Source organism: Ptiloglossa arizonensis, chromosome 12 (genome assembly GCF_051014685.1).
Source record: "Ptiloglossa arizonensis isolate GNS036 chromosome 12, iyPtiAriz1_principal, whole genome shotgun sequence".
NCBI classification, from domain to species: domain Eukaryota; kingdom Metazoa; phylum Arthropoda; class Insecta; order Hymenoptera; family Colletidae; genus Ptiloglossa; species Ptiloglossa arizonensis.
The window spans coordinates 8,410,448-8,430,174 of record NC_135059.1 but is presented as its reverse complement, the minus strand read 5'-3'; the positions used below and the strand labels follow the sequence as shown (position 1 = coordinate 8,430,174).

At 39.2% G+C, this 19,727-nt stretch overlaps 2 protein-coding genes across 5 annotated transcripts; one reads left to right on the top strand and one right to left on the bottom strand.

Annotated features, from left to right (window-relative positions):
- The first annotated feature begins 404 nt into the window (after positions 1-404).
- On the top strand, positions 405-10,302 carry Oseg2 (intraflagellar transport protein Oseg2). 3 transcript variants are annotated; one of them, XR_012993688.1, is made up of 15 exons: positions 405-554; positions 671-814; positions 916-1,028; positions 1,092-1,277; positions 1,745-2,158; positions 2,377-3,006; positions 3,079-3,525; positions 3,604-4,339; positions 4,794-5,354; positions 5,567-6,010; positions 6,074-6,397; positions 6,641-7,057; positions 7,620-8,231; positions 8,666-8,856; positions 9,009-10,302. XR_012993688.1 is itself a non-coding variant. In XM_076323686.1 (14 exons), exons 1-14 carry the CDS (start codon positions 516-518, stop codon positions 8,801-8,803), a joined length of 5,205 nt encoding a protein of 1,734 aa, XP_076179801.1. In that variant the 5' UTR covers positions 405-515; the 3' UTR covers positions 8,804-10,302. The 3 variants fall into 3 exon arrangements, 1 of the variants encoding a protein (XP_076179801.1); XR_012993687.1 differs by having other exon boundaries at positions 8,929-10,302; XM_076323686.1 differs by having other exon boundaries at positions 8,666-10,302.
- Positions 9,087-19,620, bottom strand: Sec71 (ADP ribosylation factor guanine nucleotide exchange factor Sec71). 2 transcript variants are annotated; one of them, XR_012993689.1, is made up of 14 exons: positions 19,076-19,620; positions 17,868-18,367; positions 17,363-17,760; positions 16,825-17,229; positions 16,343-16,699; positions 15,719-16,030; positions 15,306-15,547; positions 14,894-15,174; positions 14,397-14,727; positions 13,668-14,264; positions 13,168-13,388; positions 12,887-13,090; positions 10,856-12,777; positions 9,087-10,488 (listed from the first exon to the last, which is right to left on the bottom strand). XR_012993689.1 is itself a non-coding variant. In XM_076323687.1 (14 exons), exons 2-14 carry the CDS (start codon positions 19,191-19,193, stop codon positions 11,650-11,652), a joined length of 5,094 nt encoding a protein of 1,697 aa, XP_076179802.1. In that variant the 5' UTR covers positions 19,194-19,363; positions 19,437-19,620; the 3' UTR covers positions 9,087-11,649. The 2 variants fall into 2 exon arrangements, 1 of the variants encoding a protein (XP_076179802.1); XM_076323687.1 differs by having other exon boundaries at positions 9,087-12,777; positions 19,076-19,363; positions 19,437-19,620.
- Between the last annotated feature and the right edge of the window lie 107 nt (positions 19,621-19,727).

The window sequence follows — 19,727 nt, the reverse complement described above, 5'->3', positions numbered from 1 at the left end:
TATCCATCGGTACTCAATATCTGTAGCACGCGGCAGCAGTCGAGGTCTCCACTCGAAGCATATAATATGCATCAAATTCAGTTTTCAATTGTAAGTACATATGTATAATATATCAGAACATATATATCACTCGTAACAAATATGTTCCATACGATAAAGATTTAAGAAACAATATAACGTATTATAATAAAATAAACTGACAATATTTTCGTAACATTTCAGTATTTTCCAAAGTGAGCTCGGTTCTTCGTTTTAATCGATTTTCCAGAAAATCAGTGAACCCGATTTTATCGCATCCCCTCGTCAACTCTGTTGGCTTCAACACGCTTGAATTGTTCGAAACTGTTGCTAAGCGACTCAAGCGTACACAATCCACCTCACACGGATCCGTGACATAGAAATTGTACATACTACGTCCAACGTGAAGCAACGTGACTGAAGAAGCGTATGATCGATCGAGCTCTGTTACCGAGTTCTTTGTAGTAAGCTCATGTGAAGTACCATCAGGAAACAAAATGTTGCTCAAATATTTGGGCAATGTTATGTCCCCACAGGTGAATCATCAATTCCTCAATTTTATTCAGTCTTTCAGATGCTTACGGTTAATTATGAAAATGATTTATGATATAACGATTTCGGTAACTGGTAAATTTTTCTCAATGTAAAACAGGAACACGAGAATCGAGTGGTGGGTATACTCTGGTCACCGAACAACTTAAAGCTAGCTGTTGCCTCGTCCGATCGTTTCATCTATCTCTTCGATGACAACTGCATAAAACGGGATAAATTTTCAACAAAACCTGTTGATTCAAAGGTACGTATAACGCAGCTCATGGAAGCCTTCAGAGTGCTTGCTATACAAATTTCAATTTTCAATTGTGATCTTAGTCTAACGTTGTATTCGATTTTTTTTAGTTTGGCAAGAAGAGCTACTTAATCAAGGGTATAGCTTTTTCTCCAGACTCAACGAAAATAGCAGTGGGTCAGACCGACTGTATCATTTACGTATACAAAATTGGAGAGCAATGGTACGTAAACGATATAAAACATTTTTACAACCACCAATCATGAATTTGATATTATACCAACAGGGGAGACAAGAAAGTAATTTGTAACAAGTTTCGTCAGAGCTCTTCAGTGACTTGTCTAATCTGGCTTACCGAAGGACCCATCATTGTTGGTTTAGTGGATGGGAAGGTCCGTGCAGCATTGCCGAAATCTCAGAAAGCTCAGACTCTTTATACAGCGGATTCGACAACGATTGCGCTAACTTCGAAGTAATTTACGTTTGTGTTATTATCCACCTATTGAAACACAAAGAAATGTACTCGTAAGCGGAGCATGTTACGAAGAAGTTGTCCATATACGTATACAATTGTAGTGACGATTCGATGAAAAATTACTTTAACCTTTACTGGCTGCTTTCAGCTATTTTATTAATAATTTGTCGATTTGTTCGTAATCAAAAGTGCAATCATTTTGCGATTAATGATTAACAAGGCAATCGTGTCTGACGATTACATCCGCTTTGATTATTTACGAACGACTGGTAATCATAATAATTAATCACCGGCTTTGTTACATGGAAATCACAAATGGTAATCATTAATCAGAATACATTTTGTACGACAGTGGTATTGTAACTGCGCTACTACTTCGTTGCTCTGCTATTGATTACTGTTCCATAATATTTAACAATTGGATTCTCCGAAACAATATACTAACAATAAATTATAAATTTTAGTATACGAGGGACTGGATTTTTATCGAGTCACGCCGATGGCAGTATCATAAAGTATTATATAACCGACGATGGAAGCCACGAACCATCTGGACGCATTTGCACTCATAGTGTGCCCGCGTACGCGTTAGCTTGGCCACAGTCTCACATTCTGGCAGCGGGATGCGACAGACGAGTGACTTTCTACGATTCACGTGGGAAGGTCGTGAAGAACTTCGACTACAGTCGCGAGGACGAGAAGGAGTTCGCGATCGCCTGCTGTAGCCCCAGTGGACAGAGCGTCGCCATTGGATCTTGGAACAAAATACGAATACTGGACTGGAGCCCTCGACGCTCCATCTGGGAGGAGGCAAATGTTAGATCGTTGCCAAACTTTTATACCGTTACCGCGATATCGTGGCGCCGTGACGGTTCCAGGTTAGCCTTGACGATAGTTGTTATCATTTTTGGAACTTCGTATCCCAAAACTTCGGACCTGTTAAAATGTAGCAAAGTATTTCTACAATAGTGCGTCAAAATCTAGAAACTCTATCTTAAGTATTTTTTTAAGGACAATTGCGCGAGCTCAAGTAGTAGTATCTCCTTCTGCCAAATGTATGAATTATGGTATTTTCTAACGCTCCTAATACTTTCAGACTCCTCGTGGGCAGTCTCTGTGGCGCCGTGGAGCAGTTCGAAACCGTATTAAAGAGAACAGTGATAAGAGGTAGCCACGAGGTAGCGTATGTCGGCCCTAGCCAGGTGGTGATCCGACCACTGCACGAAGGCAACAGACCTGTAATCATTAGATCGCAGATGGGCTACGAGATTGAGGACGTCAAGGTTCTAGGACGTACCGACAACAACGTGGTAGCTCGTACAGCCAATACACTACTGCTCGCAGACATAGAGCTGAATCTTATCAGCGAAATTCCGTGGGAGGATAAGAGTAACAGCGAAAAATTCTTCTTCGAGTATCCAAGAGTGTGTCTGATCTTTTGCTCCGGGGAGCTGACCATCGTTGAATACGGGAATAACGAGCTCCTGGGCTCCGTGAGGACAGAGGCAGTGAATCCTCACGTGGTCAGTGTACGAATCAACGAAAGGCAAGTGGTGAATGCTCCGGACAACAAGAGATTAGCTTATCTGCTGGATCCTCGTACCGTTCGTCTCGTCGACCTCGTGACAGGCGCGACTGTCGCGGTAATTTCTCACGATGTGCGCGTAGATTGGTTGGAGTTGAGCGAAACTGGCCACAGACTGCTGTCGCGCGACAAGAGAGCCAGGTAACCAGTTCTTTGTAGTAATGATCTGTAAACACTTTGAGAGATTTAACTAAATCATAAATGAACAAACAGGTTGTGGTTGAGCGACGATCTCGGTGGACGAAGTTTGCTGTTAACCGGAGTCAGCTTCGTCTCCTGGGTATTAGGTAGCGACGTGGTCGTAGCTCAAAGTAGTCAAACGTTGGCAGTCTGGTACAACGTTGATGCACCGGAGGTAGCCACGTTGATTCCAATTCGCGGAGACGCCGTGGACATTGTTAGAGAAGACGGTCGTACCTCCGTCACAGTGGAGGAGCTCGGTGGAAAAGTGGGCTATTTGCTGGACGAACCGCTAATTGAATTTGGTACAGCGCTCCACGACAATGACTTCGGTAGAGCACTACTGTTCTTGGAGGAGCTGGCAGACAGGCCTCAAGCAGAGGCCATGTGGGAGAATGTAGCAAGAAATGCGATGGCTACTAGACAACTGCTGGTTGCTGCTAGATGCTACGCAGCTCTAGGGGACGTTGCTTGCTCCAGGTTGTGTCTATGGATGATTTCCGAACAGGTTACTGCGAAATTTGTTGCATGACTCTAATTTGAGTTGAATTCTTTTAGATTTCTAAAAAACATCATTGAGGTTGGTGAGAAGTACAACATGGAAACCGGGAACGATCCTCTTTCGAGTCCAGACTGCTGGGCCAAGCTAGCAATCCTTAACGGCGAGTTAAAGACAGCAGAAGCGATCTATCTGGAGCAAAACGAATTGAATCAAGCCCTTGATATGTATCAAAAGTATTGGCGCTGGGAAGATGCATTGTTCCTGGCGCAGAATCGTGGCTGGCCAGGTTTACAGGAGCTTAGAGACAGGCATTTAACCTGGCTGCTCGAAAGCGGCCAGACAGCCAGAGCTGCCGCTATTCTCGAGGCCACTAATCCACGACGAGCGGTCAAACTGTACCTAGAGGCTCGTCGAGCTGGACGAGCAGCGCGATTAGTTTTGGCCGATGATGAATTGCTGGATGACAAATCGATCGTCAATGAAATTGTCAGAGTACTGAGGGCAACTGACTTGATGGAACTTGCGGGAGAATTGTTGGAGAAGACTTCGGAACCCTTGGAAGCTATCAAATGCTATTCCCAAGCTGGTGTATTTGCTAGAGCGTTGGAATTAGCTCGAAAAGTAGACCCCACCTCGGTGGTTGACCTCGAGCGAGATTGGGGCAAACACTTGGCCTCGGCTGGTCATTATGACGCAGCTATCAATCATTTTATCGAAGCTGGGGAAACGGCTCTAGCACTGGATGCCGCTATCAGCGCACGTCAATGGAGGAAAGGCTTACAGATCGTGCAAGTATGTATTTCTTTGGGTCGTTACCCTTTGAAAAAGGGCTCTCTTCCTCCCAAGCAAAAAGAAAAGAATTTTTACATCCGAAATTTACGAGTAAACAAAAATATTGCGTTACTTTTACGCTAATTAATTCGAAATTAAGTCGTTTCATTGATTTTTATACATCAATTATGGGTAGTGATATAAGTATCACATATAATCTCTTCAAGAATACTGTACATGTCTGTTTTTCTGATAATATTACACGACAACGTCGTCACAAAGTCAATGGTCGTCCCTGAGAATGTTGAAACGATACAAAAATAATATCCTTCCACGGTCGTTGAACTTCCGTGTTCAAAAATGATGAAAAATGATCTTAGATCTGTCCCCTCCCCCCGTACTTCTGAACTAGAGTACTTGTAGACGGTTCAGCCAACAAACACGTAACTAATGCACACATTATTAATAATCGTAGGTGATCGAGGACGACGACCCGACGATACGAAAGAAATGCGAAAAATTAGCGGAGTATTTCGCTTCTATAGGCGAGAAGCATCTTGCGGAGAGACTGTTCATTCGTGCCGGTGATGCTCGACGTGCAGTGGAGGTTCACGTGCAGAATGGCAATTGGATTCGTGCTCACGAAGTGGCCGAAGAACATATGGTTCCCGAGGAAGCGAACAAGGTGCTGGCCAAGCACGCGGCCGCTCTGAACGAGGCGGGTGACCTCAAGCACGCGGAAGAATTGTACCTCGCTATCGGTGAACACGACATGGCGATAGCAATGTACAAAAAAGCAGGTCGTCGCGCGGACATGGTGAGATTGGTGAAAATCTACAGACCGGATCTATTGGAGACGACTCACGCGCATTTGGCACGGGAGTTGGATACGTCGGGTAAGCCTCGAGAAGCCGAAGAGCATTATCTTGCGGCTGGAGACTGGCGGGGTGCTGTTACCGCTTACAGATCAGCGAATCTTTGGGAAGACGCTCTTCGCGTTGCCAAACAAAATGCCGGAGACACTGCTGCTCAACAGGTGTACCCTACAGTTCTATTCCTTTAGTTTTATTTCATTGGGTCTAGCTTGAGTCTTGCTCGAGATTTTTCCATTCGAATGATTAACCAAATTATTGTTCCCTTTCGTACACTTTGTCTTTCAAATGTTAAGTAATTTATAAATCTATATTCATTTGTAGATTACAAACTTTCAAGTATTTATAAATCAACGATACTTTTTATTGTCCACAGGTTGCTCTAATGTGGGCGCGTACATTAGCCCCAGAGTTAGGAGCAAGGTTACTAATGCGCTTAAGTTACCTGGACGGTTGCCTCCAACTGGCCTGTGAAGCTGGCCTATTCGACTGGGCCTTGGAGATTGTCAAATACGGCAACGCTGACCAGAAGAAAGAGGTCCATTACAGACACGCTATGGCGCTTGAAGACGCGGGTCGTTTCTCCGACGCTGAGAAGGAATTCATCAAAGCGGGGAGGACTATGGAGGCGGTTCAGATGTATATACATACTCGTGATTGGGAAACCGCTGAGGATGTAGCGCAGTCGATCAATCAGGACGCGGTTGCCGAGGTCCTCGTCGCCAGGGCCAGCGAGGCAGCGGAATCACAGGATTATTCTCTCGCGGAGACCCTGCTGCTTAGAGCTCATAAACCCGAAACGATCATCGATTATTATAAAGTAAACGTCTATCGTTACGTGGATGTTCCAATCGAATTTAAACGTTACGTTTAAACATTACAGAAAGCGGGGATGTGGTCCGAGGCATTGCGCGTCTGCAGAGAGTACTTACCGAGTCAAGAAATGAATCTTCGCCGCGAATTGGGTCAGAAGAGCGCTTCACTTGCCGGTGAGAACGCTTTCGAGGAAGCTAAAAAGTGGTTGGAGGTCGGAGAGGTGCGGGCCGCTTTAGATATCTTGATTCTGGATCCTCAAGCACCCAGGTCGTCTCTTGTGCGAGCAGCCGATATTCTACTTCATCAGGCTGACCCAGAAACTGCGGTACAAGTTGGGGGCGATCTTGGCGCACGATTGTTCACCATTGGCGAACACGCTCTGGCTGCACAGGTCGGGTTTGTTTCTTAAACAAACTCGTTACATAAATCGTCAGATTTTGAATTAACTTTTAGATATAATCCAGACGGAATGTCATCTTTTTAAGATATAATTCTAAAGGAAATATTTAACGTGTATTTTTGTTTCAATAATGATCCATATTGAAGTAATGAAAACAGCCTAGAAGATTGAAAGTGCTTTATAGTATTCTTTATTTCGTATTTATTAATCTGATTTTGCATAACTTTTTTTCAGGTATTTCTGCAAGCAGATAGATTGAAGGAGGCCATTGAAACGTTAGCATCGGTAGGGGAGTGGGAAAGGGCTAGACGCATCGTGAGAGAACTTGCACCGGATATCGAGCCCTACCTAGAAGAGAAATATAAGGAAGCTATATTAAAAGATGGACAAATAGACCGACTGGTGGAAATTGATTTAGATGCTGGTTTGGAAATGCTTGCCAACAAGGGACAATGGAACCAATTGTTTGAAGCGGCGAGCTCCCAAAGCTCTCAGACTCTGCACAAATACGTGGCGCAGCGAGCAGTGCAACTTCTGAAAGGACATATGCCACTCGACGCTCTGCAATTGTATGCGAAATATGGGGCACCTCCTATTCCACAAAATTTTAATCTTTACTTACAGTTGTCGGAGAGTGTTCTGAACTCTAAGGTGAGAATTGCTCGAGCACTGTAAAGCTTCTCAGGGTAAAGGATCATGATATAGCATACGCATAACAAATGTTTCTTCAAAAAAGCATAGTAATTTATTTTCAATAAATGTCTTAGACTTCTCAATAATACAATAATATGTTAATTTATACTTCAACTATACAAACAATTTGTATATGAATAACTGATCGTTCATAAATTAACACGAAGAATGGAGTACTCGCAATCGGTAGTCTATTAATATTAATTAATCGAGTAAAGTGTAAAAATTTAATTATCATCAAGTCATAAAATATTTACTGTGTTGATATATAAAATGTGATAATTAATATACATTTTAATTACATAGGATAGTAGATACTTGTAATATCTATTTGTTTATTTTACTTAATAATTTAGATATTTTAGATATAAATGAACATATTATCGTTATACCGAAGAGAACTGAAATTAAGGATCGAGACGCTCACCAAAAATAAAATATGCTTATTTGGACTGTAGCTATTCTATTAAATATTGAACAATACAATAATATACCACCTGTTTATTGTATCTGCAATTAGGCATACTATGAATATAAACACTTGGCCCTTCTACGTACCGTTCTCCTGGACATATGGAACAACCTGAAGTCTTCTGCCGGGCCTAAATCTAAATTCGAAAGGTTGCTTGAGACAACACACTACTCAGCAGTAAAACGTGGATGTCAAAATTACCCTGTACTCTCTGGACTAGTTTTAAAGACCTCCATCACCCTGTTGAGGTACACTGACTTTCTCCTCGCTGATCGGGCTTACTATGAGGCTGGTGTCGAAACGCGAGCAGCTGGATTGAATAGCGAAGCCTTCGTCTTCCTGAATCATTTTCTTGACTTGGAAGAGTGTATCGAGGAAGGGGATAGCACTGTACTCGATGTAGACGATCTGGCTGTAACAGATTTTCCAACAGAGGTCCCTTTGCCAGAATCTCTGAGCATGTCGTCGGAGCAACGAGAAGAAGCTCGTGAGTGGGTGCTTACAATGTCCATGGATCAAAAGGTGGAGCAGGTCCTGCCTACTGATCATCGAGGAGTTTATATAGGGTCGTTGAATTCTCCATCTGCAGAGACAGGAGCTCTTCAGGGGTGCATTTTGACAGGGTATCCTATTCGGGGTCCGATAATTCGGTTTCCAGAGGTATTTTCTCAATATTATAAACACGATTGTTTTAACGCTTCGATGCAGTACTGCATCGCATAATGCAGAAAATAGAATTGTGATGTTATAACAGGGAAGTGAGTGAAATTCTGTTCTCTCCGATTCTGTCAACTTTGTATGCATTACGAGGCATAAATTGTTACATTATGCGAGACAATACTGTACTTACCTAGAGTATAATCTACTCGAATAAATTTATTGTTCAACAAACTATCAAATATTTTACAAACTCTGCACCTAACACATTACTTTTATTCTTAATGTTTACTTTATACATCTGGATCGAACAGTTTAATTACCAATATAATACATCATTTTAATATGAATATTTTTATCAAATAGTTATTTATCTTGTTTGTTTGTTGTATCTTTTCCTTCATAGTATAATAATTAATTACTGTTTACTTAAAAAGGGCGACCATGTAACAGATCGCGATGATTGGACAAAATTGATTAACACAGCGCGACAGGCTCCCCAGGATTCAGCTCTTAATGATATTCTGGCTTTCGTTCAAGAGTGGTGTGGAACGGTTCCCAATTATTCCTTCTGAAGACATTGTGCATTAGTTTCTCATTAAACTACAAAGGCACAAACATCTCTACGGTAATTATAAACATGTTCAATTTTGTATGTATAAGTACTATACAGCTTTTTTGTACACTTTGTATTTTGCAGGTACCGGGAATTGCATTGTAACACATTTGGCTGTAATACAGATACAACATTAATTAATTCAATTAAATTCACTTTTCCAGAAGTACAAGAGGAATTAGCAGCACTCCCAATCTATGACAATCTTTTCAATTAGAAGGAAATACAGAAACAACAAAAGATTCTCGTTTCTCTAGAATTTATTTAAATAAGGCTGCATTATGTAAATAATTAATCTAACTTAAGCATAAATAGTTCTATGCGATGTGAATATACATGCAGTGTGTGTTCACGGGATTCTCATGTCTTATCTTAATCTGATTCTATGCATAACAATTGAAACCCTAGCGAGTTATCAAGATAACTATCACTCGTTGTCTGAACACTTATCCGCAATGGATACTTTATGACTACTTGGTGATGACTATGCAAGTGTTGCATTTATACACAGGCTGTGTCTTAAAAGCAATAGTACAAGCTACAGATAAGAAACTTAGCAGTATGAAATATAATAATTTCTAAAAATTCTCAAATTCTTTGTCCTTTAAATTGTATTTTTGTTATGTCTGTAAATTTTCGATGCCTTAGGCTTATACTTATTCTAGTTGCGCGAATTGAGACGAGACAAAAACAAAAATACATTCAAGAAAGAAATATAAGTTCTTTACAAGACAAATGTAGTTAAAAGTGTTAAAAAATGTTGGACAAACAGTGCAAAATTTGCTAACTGTGCTTTCATCATTTTCAAATCCAGTACTAAAGTGTTTTGTCTATTTTTTATAATAAAATTTCAGAATTAAAATGAAATAACTAGGTTCAGTGTACTAAGTGTAACCAATTTTAACTACAATATTCCTCAAAATAAAGAATTAGTTTAGAAGATAATGTTATTCATCAAAATCATTTTACTTTCAACTAAGTATCTACCATTTCTCGCTTATACCATCATTTTCTAAGTTTCTTGAATATACATAGTGTCTCAAAAAATGTACCCTAAATAAGATGTTTAGATTCACAATAAGACAATCCTTGAAACTTCTACATAATTATTAACAATCTGGTTTTCAACTTATTTAAGACTTGCAAAGTCGTTAATCAATTCTATAAAAATATCGAAAATCATCTTAGTCTTTGTTCAGTAATTAGATTCTTTTATGATACAGTATACTTCAAGAGACACTTTATATACGTTTACGAATATATTTGTATAATTGGATATACAAAACATTTTATAAATAGCACTTTTCCTGGGGGCAAGAGAATACCTTTCTTCTTTCTAGAAACATTGAGCATGTGATGCATATTGATTATATTCAAAAGATTTATAAACATTGTATCATTACGTACCAGTTTATAAATAAATTATTTACCTTGCATTATTAAATCATGGTAATTAATTTACAATTATAATAAAACCAACAGAATTTATTGCAGTCAATTCGCTCAAAGACGGAGTACGAAATATTCCTTGCATTTGTCTTTACATCTATATTTGAATCCACCGCTTCTTGTCCTACACCGATTCTTTCTCCAGTTCACCAACTCCTCACTCTGAGAAACTTACTCGTGATTCAGCGTATAATACTAAAAATATATTTAATAGTTTGTGGTTATTTAATAATACAAATGTCACCGACAATGCTTCTATAGATTTTTGTTAGGTAGATAACAAAAAGACGTCCGTCTACAGTAGAGGAAATTTATTCGTTACTAAAAACAATCAATTACTTTTTATTATCGTTCAAGATTTAAAATTCATTTATACTCTTATAATCTTATCTTGACATTATTGTGTAAAAGAGTTTACATTACGTAATATCGTAGTATTTACAAATCTTTCTTTTTTTCAATAAAAAAATCTTTATTTCCAGCACAATTTAGAGAATGAACTTCTAAATTTTCAACTAAAACAAAAAATAAAGTTTCTGTTTGTTTAATTTAACACACATACAAACGCTTGTCCATCGTCAGATGATGATAAAAGAGATCGGATGTCCACAGTTCTAGGATGGAGTAAGAAACATAATGAACATTATTTCTTTGTTCGCATCTTCTTCGATCCTTGTCTTTGGGTGGCTCGACGATAAAATTCGATTAAAATAGTATTTGAGATAATTTAAACAATTCATATTCTACGATGCCCAGAAAATATCCTATTTATTAAATATTCTGCACATACAGAATATATGTATAACTCCTCCCTTGAAGTCCTTTTCTTTATAAAAAATGAAGAACATGTTAAATACAAAGGAGGTTCGGTATAACATATATATTACATACACATTATGCTTCTAATATTTTTCTAAAATGTGTTTGTCAATCTGCCCTGTTCGTGTACCATACGACGCCTTAATATCGCACGAATTCCGTATTTAACATCCTTGTTCCTTTTGATTTCCATACGAGAGAACATATTTTAAACGAACAGTTATCTCGCTCTAATTTTTGCATTGTATGTATTTTTAATATGTACAGGAAAAATTCTCGCGAATAGGATATACAACAGCTTCTCAAACTGAAGACGAAAGAAATACTCATGAAAGGAAACACTATATGATCTCCCACAATTGTGTCTTCTTAAGTTGCAGAAAGCATATGAAGGAACTTAGACATGAAACTACACAGAATGTTTATTTTCTTCGCTCAAAAAATGGCTACATCCAAACCTAATCGCGAGAATCACCCAGTACATCATAGAGTGACCAGAAACACAACCGTGTTCTTTACAACGACTAATTACAGCAACTACTGCTGAGTGATCCTAAACACAGGGCCGATTCTTAAAAAGAATCTCCGGAGAACGGATCGCATTTCCGGTTTGAGATCAAAGCACATCACCTCGCAGAGCAGGGGGTAACAGCTAGACGCGTGGACAGCAAACCGATTGTCGCTCATCTTGAGAATCCTCGTCATCAGAAGTAAGAGAATCGGTGTCCAAGCGTCTCTGTGAGCCTCGTTTGAGAGGGCCAGGAAATACTCAAGCGCCTCACAGGCCACCTCGACCAACCTGCTTTCTACTTTGCTCCAATCTGCTCTGTGAGCTTCATCGCTGTACATCTTGAAAAGGATGCGCAGCGCACAGGCCAACGATTGCGTCTCCTGCTCCAGCAGATTCGGCTTTACATTTCCCCGGAACCCAGCTTTCCAGAGTACGTTCCGTTGTTCGTGATTGGAATTAAAGCTTTTAGCAAATCGATGAGACTTTAGCAGACACTCGACCAGCTGTAAAAGATGCATGGTTGTTAGGGCGCAATACATGCCCTGTTCTTCCTTCTGTTGGTCAGCGCCAGCTCTGACACCTAACTCAGAACATTTCCCGTTAAACATGTCTGCTTGTGCCAGCGCTAAATTCTCCTGATCCTCCTTGCGCGACGTGGCTGGGTAAAATACGATGTTATCTATTGTTTGGATCAGCTCGAGCTGTACCACACACTTTATCATCAAAGCGGAGAACAATTTGTTCTTTACAGTTTCGCCGTTTGTTAGGCTTTGGGAGCTGTTGCTCCTTTTTAGAATGCTCACGTGGCTCTCCACTTCGCCCGTAATCACGTCTAGGTCGGACTCCTTGTTGGGTGACTGCGGTTTCCATGTGAGAAGCGCAGATGGCAACGTGCTTTCGAAAATGTCGAGGACGCAGCAGCAAGTCTTCTCCCAAGTTTGCTCGTCGAATTTGATCCCGTTGCTGATCACAAGGTTCTCTAAACAGTTTGTGCCTGACCTTGCTAGTTGTTCATTGTCTTGTTGTACACACCAGAGTAACTGAAAATATAGCTGTTCCAACAAAAGAGGACCTAGTGTATCGTAAAACTGTGAGAACACGTCAACGATGGCGTATAAGGCATGATTGCACGTAGTCGTCATCCATTCTGCTTTCTAAAACACGATGACAAATTTCAATAAAAGTATAAAGTAATAGAAGAAATATATTCCAACTAATAGAAAATATTACCTACACAATTTAATAAATAATTATTTTAATTACCTCTGTATGTTGTTCAGGAAGCTTCATATTATCGAATATTCTGAATAAAACTTGGAAAAGATCCTTCCACCAATGGGGTTTAAAAGAGGCTCCATGTGTTTTTACAACATCAAACAGAACAGTTAATGCTCGAGTTCGTACATCCAATTTACATCTGCTCACTATACACGATAGCTCAAATAACAGCGGAAACCACCCCCTTACCTGAACAATAAATGAACAAATTACTATGAAAGATTTAAATACAGAATTTGATAATTATCAATACATAATCCCTGTACCCAAGCTCTATCTTCTTCAGATACCATCCCACTGTCATCCATCATACCCTCCGCGAAAAGATTTGGATTAACATCGATATACGAGGCACAAGAACGTATTAATCTTATAGCCTCCATACTTGTTTCTGGAAATGAGGCATTGCAAGCGAATTCACTGAGGCACTTGACGGCGTCTTGGAAGGAGTCAACCATGATACTGAAGTCTTCGGCATACAGCTCATCTGTAATAATACAATGATATCCGACACTATCAACTGTCATCACTATTTAATACTAAATCTTTTTCTTATTAAAAAGAGTCATTGTTTCAGACAATTTTAGAAGTAATCGATTAGGTTAAGTTAATAACAACATGTAGCTGTATCTCTCCTTCGTGTTGTAACTACATATTTACCTCTATTTCTACACATTATATTTCATTTAATTATTCAATTATGTCGTATAAAGTCCTATTTAATAAAGCCATATTATTATTGTTATTAACATCTCTCTATACTCACTGATAATTTTTCCTGTCATTGAAAACGCTAGTTCAACCACAGCTTCATCTCTGTCACTGGCAGCGTGATGAAAAACGCTGAATATATTTTTCCATCCTGACCGAATGTTAGGAGCCTGGGAGTGAACGATCTGTGCAACGCAACGAACAACCATGTCTCTAATTACCGGCGATCTGTTTTTCTTCATGATATGCTCAAACGGTCTTAGAAAATCCTTTTGGAAGCGGAAATTGGCGAACTCTCCTTTCTCGATAAACTTTGTCGCGAGTTGTCGTAAAGAATCGACCGCAAAGAACGCAATATCTTGACGGGGACTGCAACCAACTCTATCGAAATGATCTCCTATCACTTGCCAGATCCTGGACCACTGAAGCCTGATGCGACCCATGTTGTAATAAGAGATTTCAACAATCTTAGTCAAAGAAAACATGCGAGGTTGAGATGGATGAGACAATTCTTCCAGGGAGACCTGACACAGAGCTTTTACAAATTCTACGATTGCATCTCCATCCAACCTGGTAGACCCAGTGAATATTCTGTCAACAGCTACTACTACGCTCTGGGAACTTGTCTCTCCTATTGATTCCTTTACACTTGCTGAAATTCATAAAACAATAACAAAAGAATTTAGTTTGACAATATACCAAATTATAGAACAATTTAAAAATAAAGAAAATCCCAGAATCTAAGATTATTCCACGTTATTTTGAAAAATAAGAATATACTTACGGTCCAGTGAACTAAGATTCAAGTTGTTACTCTGATGCGAGCTGTTATGAGTTAGATTGAAGTTCACCAGCGGCGATGGAAAATGTGGCTTTGACGGCGGACCCAAAAGCTGCGGTCTGACTCCAGTACCAATCAACTGTGCGAGTTCCAACTGTGAGATACACTTTACAACGTCCAACCAAGAACTGCCAAGATAGTTGCCATCGGTGTGAGCGACGGTGATTAATGTTTTTATTGTGTCAATGTTTTTCGCCTTCATCTCCGTGATAGGAGAGTTTGCAGTCAGCAAAGTAAATCGAGCCAACGCTTGTACGTATGCGTCCCGTTCCAACTATGTACATACCAAAGAAAAAGATAAATTTATTTTTGAGAGTTCTATCCAATTAGTCAGTCAATTTGAACCAAGATCTTTTTTGAACAAAAAAGTAACTGAACGCGAAAGTGGTAATTTCTTATAGAATATCGCGGAATTCTGTTGACATTGCAAAAAGAGTTACCGTCATATGAAATATGCAAGCGATGCGTATTGCACATCTAATGCCGTCTAAGCAAAGAGAAGCGATTTCCGGATCATCGCAGTCTTGAAGGCCGACACTAAACGCGGCTAAAAACGGTGTCCAAGCAATTTTAAACATCGGTCGAACATGTTCCAAATGCTTAGCCGTTGTGAATGGGGCTTGAACGTGACTGACAGATTCCATTAGATTCTTGGCCGCAGTTGAGATCACTTCCATTTCCATGTTCCATAAAAGTCGCCGCTTTTTCTCACTGGATATTACTACAACATAAAATGAGAATTTTGAACAGGTGAAAAATTTAAATCCTTTTCTTAAGTCTATTGACTGATGAACTTAAATAGATAAATGACTGCTTTGAATTTTATATTTCTCTAAGATCATCTTCGGTCACCTTGTTTTCCAGGTCGATTGGGGTTTGACTTCATTTTAATCTCGTTGCCCGCTATCTCGTCATAAATCTTCGATAAATACTCCTCGGGCAGATCTTCATTATCGCTGATGCGCCGATTTAGTTTAATGTACTGCTCCTTTGTCATTTTGTTTTTAACTTGAGGTGAATGGAGATCGGTAGTAAGCATAATGATAGAAAAACCCAACACATAAGCAGTGTCCGCGCTTGTAAACAATCCATTACTGCAAAGAGGAAGTAAACTTTCCATAACAATGTCTTAAACGCTTCAATTTCTCGCTATTGCGTTCTAAATCTAATCAAATTAACTAAGAACTTAATAAATGTTTCTTTTTGGCATAAAAGACTAAAATAAGAATAGAGAAAAGCAAATTCAGTTTTCTTAGGGTACTCACTTTGGATTGCATTCACAGTATCGACTGGCGAACTTCTCCATCAATCGATCAATTTTCTGTGCTTCGCCTGGTAGCCTGAATCCCTCGAGAAAGTATCTGAGGGCTGTAACTAAATCACGTTCGGCAAAGTTCATTTGATCAATATAGCTGTACATCACCTGATTGTGATTATGATCGCCGAGAAAATCGCCTATCGCGGTCTTATCGAGTCGTTCGTCCATATGAAGCCAGTGAGCAACGTCTTCGGACGAATTACCTAGAAGACCTTGTTCTTGAAGATATTGTACTCCTTTGCTTGGCTTTCGATTAAAACTAGAGGTAAGAATACCATTTAATTAATAGAGCGCGTGACCCTGCGCGCTTAACGATTCCTAAGTATCATTGAGCATCCAAAAATTTTGGGCAATCTCGTTAATAACATTTTCTGTTCCTGTTATTCTTATTTTTACTTCATGGAAGCCCAATAATAAAAAGAAAAGAAAAATTCTACAATATTCAATCTCAAATATTTTAACTGTTTTGACTTATTCCACCCTTTATTCGAGAGAGCCTAATACTTCAGATGTCAAAACAAGCTAATAAGATAAAAGAATAAAGAACAAAATCGTGAATGTAAACGCGTACATATCGATTCCCGTCTCCCACACTTCTTTTTGTTGCTTTTGCACTTCGTACTGTTCCGGCGAATCCGGAATTTCCTTATTGCCCACCAAACTAGAGTTCGCGGATGATAGACTTCCTGCACTTCCATAACGTGGCAAAGGAGGCTCTACGGGAGGATCCGGTGGCTCTGATGGTAGCTGTTGATCCGCTGGAACACTTGGATTCACGTATAGGTCTCTACTCCACTCAACCATGCATTTCAAAATTGAAACTAAACACTCAAGCCCTCTGATACGCATTGATTTCTCTTGATTAGGCGAGGCACCCAATTCCAGTGCTTGCCTACCCTGTGCGATTTTTGACAAGTCGTTTACAAGCCTACAATAAACGAATGAAATATAGATTTACATTGTTGACGTCACCAATGATTTATGCGCTATGGTATTAATAGTTCAATCATTTCTCGATGTATTAGTTGGGGTGAAAATCAAATATTGTCTCACCTTTCGAATAAATTTGCAGCAGAAAGGTCACAGTCATAATTTACATATATATCAACGACGCTTTGAGCATCAGCACAAATGCGAGTCAAAGCATGAATCACCATCCACTTGTGTTCGAAAGAACTGCTGGAGGTCTCAAGGATATTCATAAAGATTTCCTTGAAAAAGACCTCTATTTGCATTTTTAAGTGCACTTTAAAACGAGCCAGTAACGCGAGAAAAAGCGCCAACGAAAGCTCAAACACCTCAGGAACTGAGGAGACACCGTTCTTCGAGAGAGCAACGCAGAGGTACTGTTTTATGGCTATGACAAACATTTCGTTCGAACGTAACACTGGTCCCGCATTTTGCAGTATGCCAAGAAGTAATTGCAGTGAAAGAATCTTCGACCGGAGATGGTGGGACCTAAAACAGTATAATAAATTTTTCAAATGTGTTTTTAGAAAAAATGCGCAACAAATGTGCATAGTGCATAGTTATGCACAGTTTTGAGTGTAAATATTAGAGACTTCGCCCTGTATGCCACATACAAACGTACTTAGGATCCAAATTGCCATCTGGAAGTGGTTTCATAGAAAGCTTGCAAAGTGCTCTGAAAACTAGGAAGGCATCTTTTTGCAGGACATGAGTGAATTTTGCCCTGACCATATTATCACTCTCTACAACGGCTTCATCAGAATTGTCATCCATTGGTACTTGATCTAAACTCGCGTCCTCTGAAATTATTGTCGCCGGACAAGTCGAGTCCTCTGGTACCACAGAGTTCACAACATCCTCTAAAATTCCTCGAACTATCAGTTGTGGTTCTTGATTGCTCTCCGTTGTCGATTCTTCAGTGTTTGTTGCCTCGGTTTCGACCTCGCCTCCAGAAGTACAGTTGTTAGTGTTAACAGTCGTTTCTGATTTTTCTACTTCGTTTCGAACACTTTCTTCCTCCTGATATCACAGAAAAACCAAGGGAATTTTTAGAAAACTTTGATACCATCCTTATTACCAATACTTACATATTCTACAGTATACTGTTATCAGTTTCTTCAACTTACCGCTTGTGTTTCCATTCGGGCAAAAATGACATTAATCATCTGCGTTAGCGTAGCACGTGCAGTGGTTTGATTAACCAGGTTTTTAGATGCCAAATAAACACTGTAAACGATACGTATGGCAAGCAGTACAGTACCCTCGTGAACTTCAACATGTTGACTGGTCATTACTGTAAGAAGTGCTTTTATAATCTGCAACTGTACACCCTCATCTGTTTGTGGTCCTATGAAACATCCACAAATCGTTTCGACAATGCGCACAATCAATAGTTTGTTTGGCTCTATGGAATCTGGTACGTTTCCAGTGAGATGTCCATATGCAATCAGTTTCTGCAGACAATCTAAAGCAGTGACTACAATTCTTGGTGATTTGCTTTGACAGGCCAATTCAAAAGGCAGAAAATACTTTTCTGCAGATATGACATATGAATCACTGCGTGGTTGTGGCAAAGCAGTTGAGACCTGTGTACCAGATACTTCTTTGATCTCATTTCGCAAATTATCTGTAAAGGAAAATAAAACATCCAACTTAGTAAAAGTTATGTTCAATCATTGCTTACTTTTATAATGTAAGGTAGTAATACAAAAAATTACTTTTACTTTCTATGTATTAGAAAAAGAAGATGAAGAAACTTAATTCAATAATAAATAACTAAAAATAGACTAGAATAATGTATAATATACATCAGTTACTAACATATGCTGATTGGTTAATGTTTTCATATGCATACACATAGTCAATATGCTAGACTATGCATATATCAATTAATATTGATAATGTAATTACAAACTAAACTTTTGACAACATTTGCTTGTATACAAATAGGTGTTGTTAATATCTTGAAAATACATGAAAAAAATTTAATAATTATTGAACTTTTAAGAATTTGTAGCAAAGTACTTAAAAATAACTATAAAATGATGCAGTATGTACAATAGTACTAAATAAATTTAATTTAATTTACATCTTTCTATCAAGACCAAGAATGCCATTGTATCGCTCATACTTTTTACACATGAAAAAGCTGAAAATCACAAAACTATCATTAATTACAATATGTAATATATCAAAAATAATATCAGTGCATCAAACTTTCAAGAAGTTATATACGTATCTAATGTTTTACTGAAAAAGAAGAAATGATACTTCATACGTGCCAATTTGGATATGATAAAATGCCATAATTGACTTCTGTTTGGAGTACACTTACCAAGCGCAGTCTCGCAAGATTTCCGAAGTTGAGAAAGGTGCGACCGTTTTACATCCCGGTCAGCTAGGATCTTTTCCAATGCTCTGATGATGAACATTTCTTTAGAATTATCTTGCATCGTCGCCGGGCCAAGCTAAGTCCTCTGCTAGGCTGGCACGGGAGAATACGCGACTCGATTTGAGACACGCATCTTCATGACTGTAATTCCTGTATCAGTTTCTCATGCATCGTTCTTGATCACCTCCAAGAGGTAAATCTTCTTTGAGGGAACTGACAACTTCTATGGCACTGACGATGAAATGAGAATCGATTAAGAATTTCGGAGTCGATGGATGGTAACGATAAACGAAAGTTCACTGACGTTTCATCGCGGAATTGCGCGTCGAAACATCTTGCACGAAATTTCGCGAAACGATGACGAAATAGAGAAAATGACAGCGGGTTTTCGAAACAGCAAAGAAACCAAAGGAGACGGTTCAAGACGATGAAGGTGAACGATACGATTGTACTAACATCTCGCGGCGTAACGCGGAATTTATTCCGCCGAAGTAAAACAACAGACACTAAACTTTTCTACGTGTCCGATGAATCAAACGTGGATTATCCTTGATGGTTTTAAGAATACTTGATAATTTACGAAACAAGTACAATT

What these genes read in the sequence shown, in the direction of transcription:
- Oseg2 (XM_076323686.1), top strand. Translation starts at nt 516, where the DNA reads ATGTTGCTCAAATATTTGGGCAATGTTATGTCCCCACAG. An exon ending in TGGCGCCGTGACGGTTCCAG is followed by an intron (nt 2,159 to 2,376) that starts GTTAGCCTTGAC and finishes TAATACTTTCAG; the next exon opens with ACTCCTCGTGGGCAGTCTCT. An exon ending in AGAGTGTTCTGAACTCTAAG is followed by an intron (nt 7,058 to 7,619) that starts GTGAGAATTGCT and finishes ATCTGCAATTAG; the next exon opens with GCATACTATGAATATAAACA.
- Sec71 (XM_076323687.1), bottom strand. Translation starts at nt 19,193, where the DNA reads ATGCAAGATAATTCTAAAGAAATGTTCATCATCAGAGCATTGGAAAAG. An exon ending in AATGACAGGAAAAATTATCA is followed by an intron (nt 13,389 to 13,667) that starts GTGAGTATAGAG and finishes GTATTATTACAG; the next exon opens with ATGAGCTGTATGCCGAAGAC. An exon ending in TTCCTGAACAACATACAGAG is followed by an intron (nt 12,778 to 12,886) that starts GTAATTAAAATA and finishes ATCGTGTTTTAG; the next exon opens with AAAGCAGAATGGATGACGAC.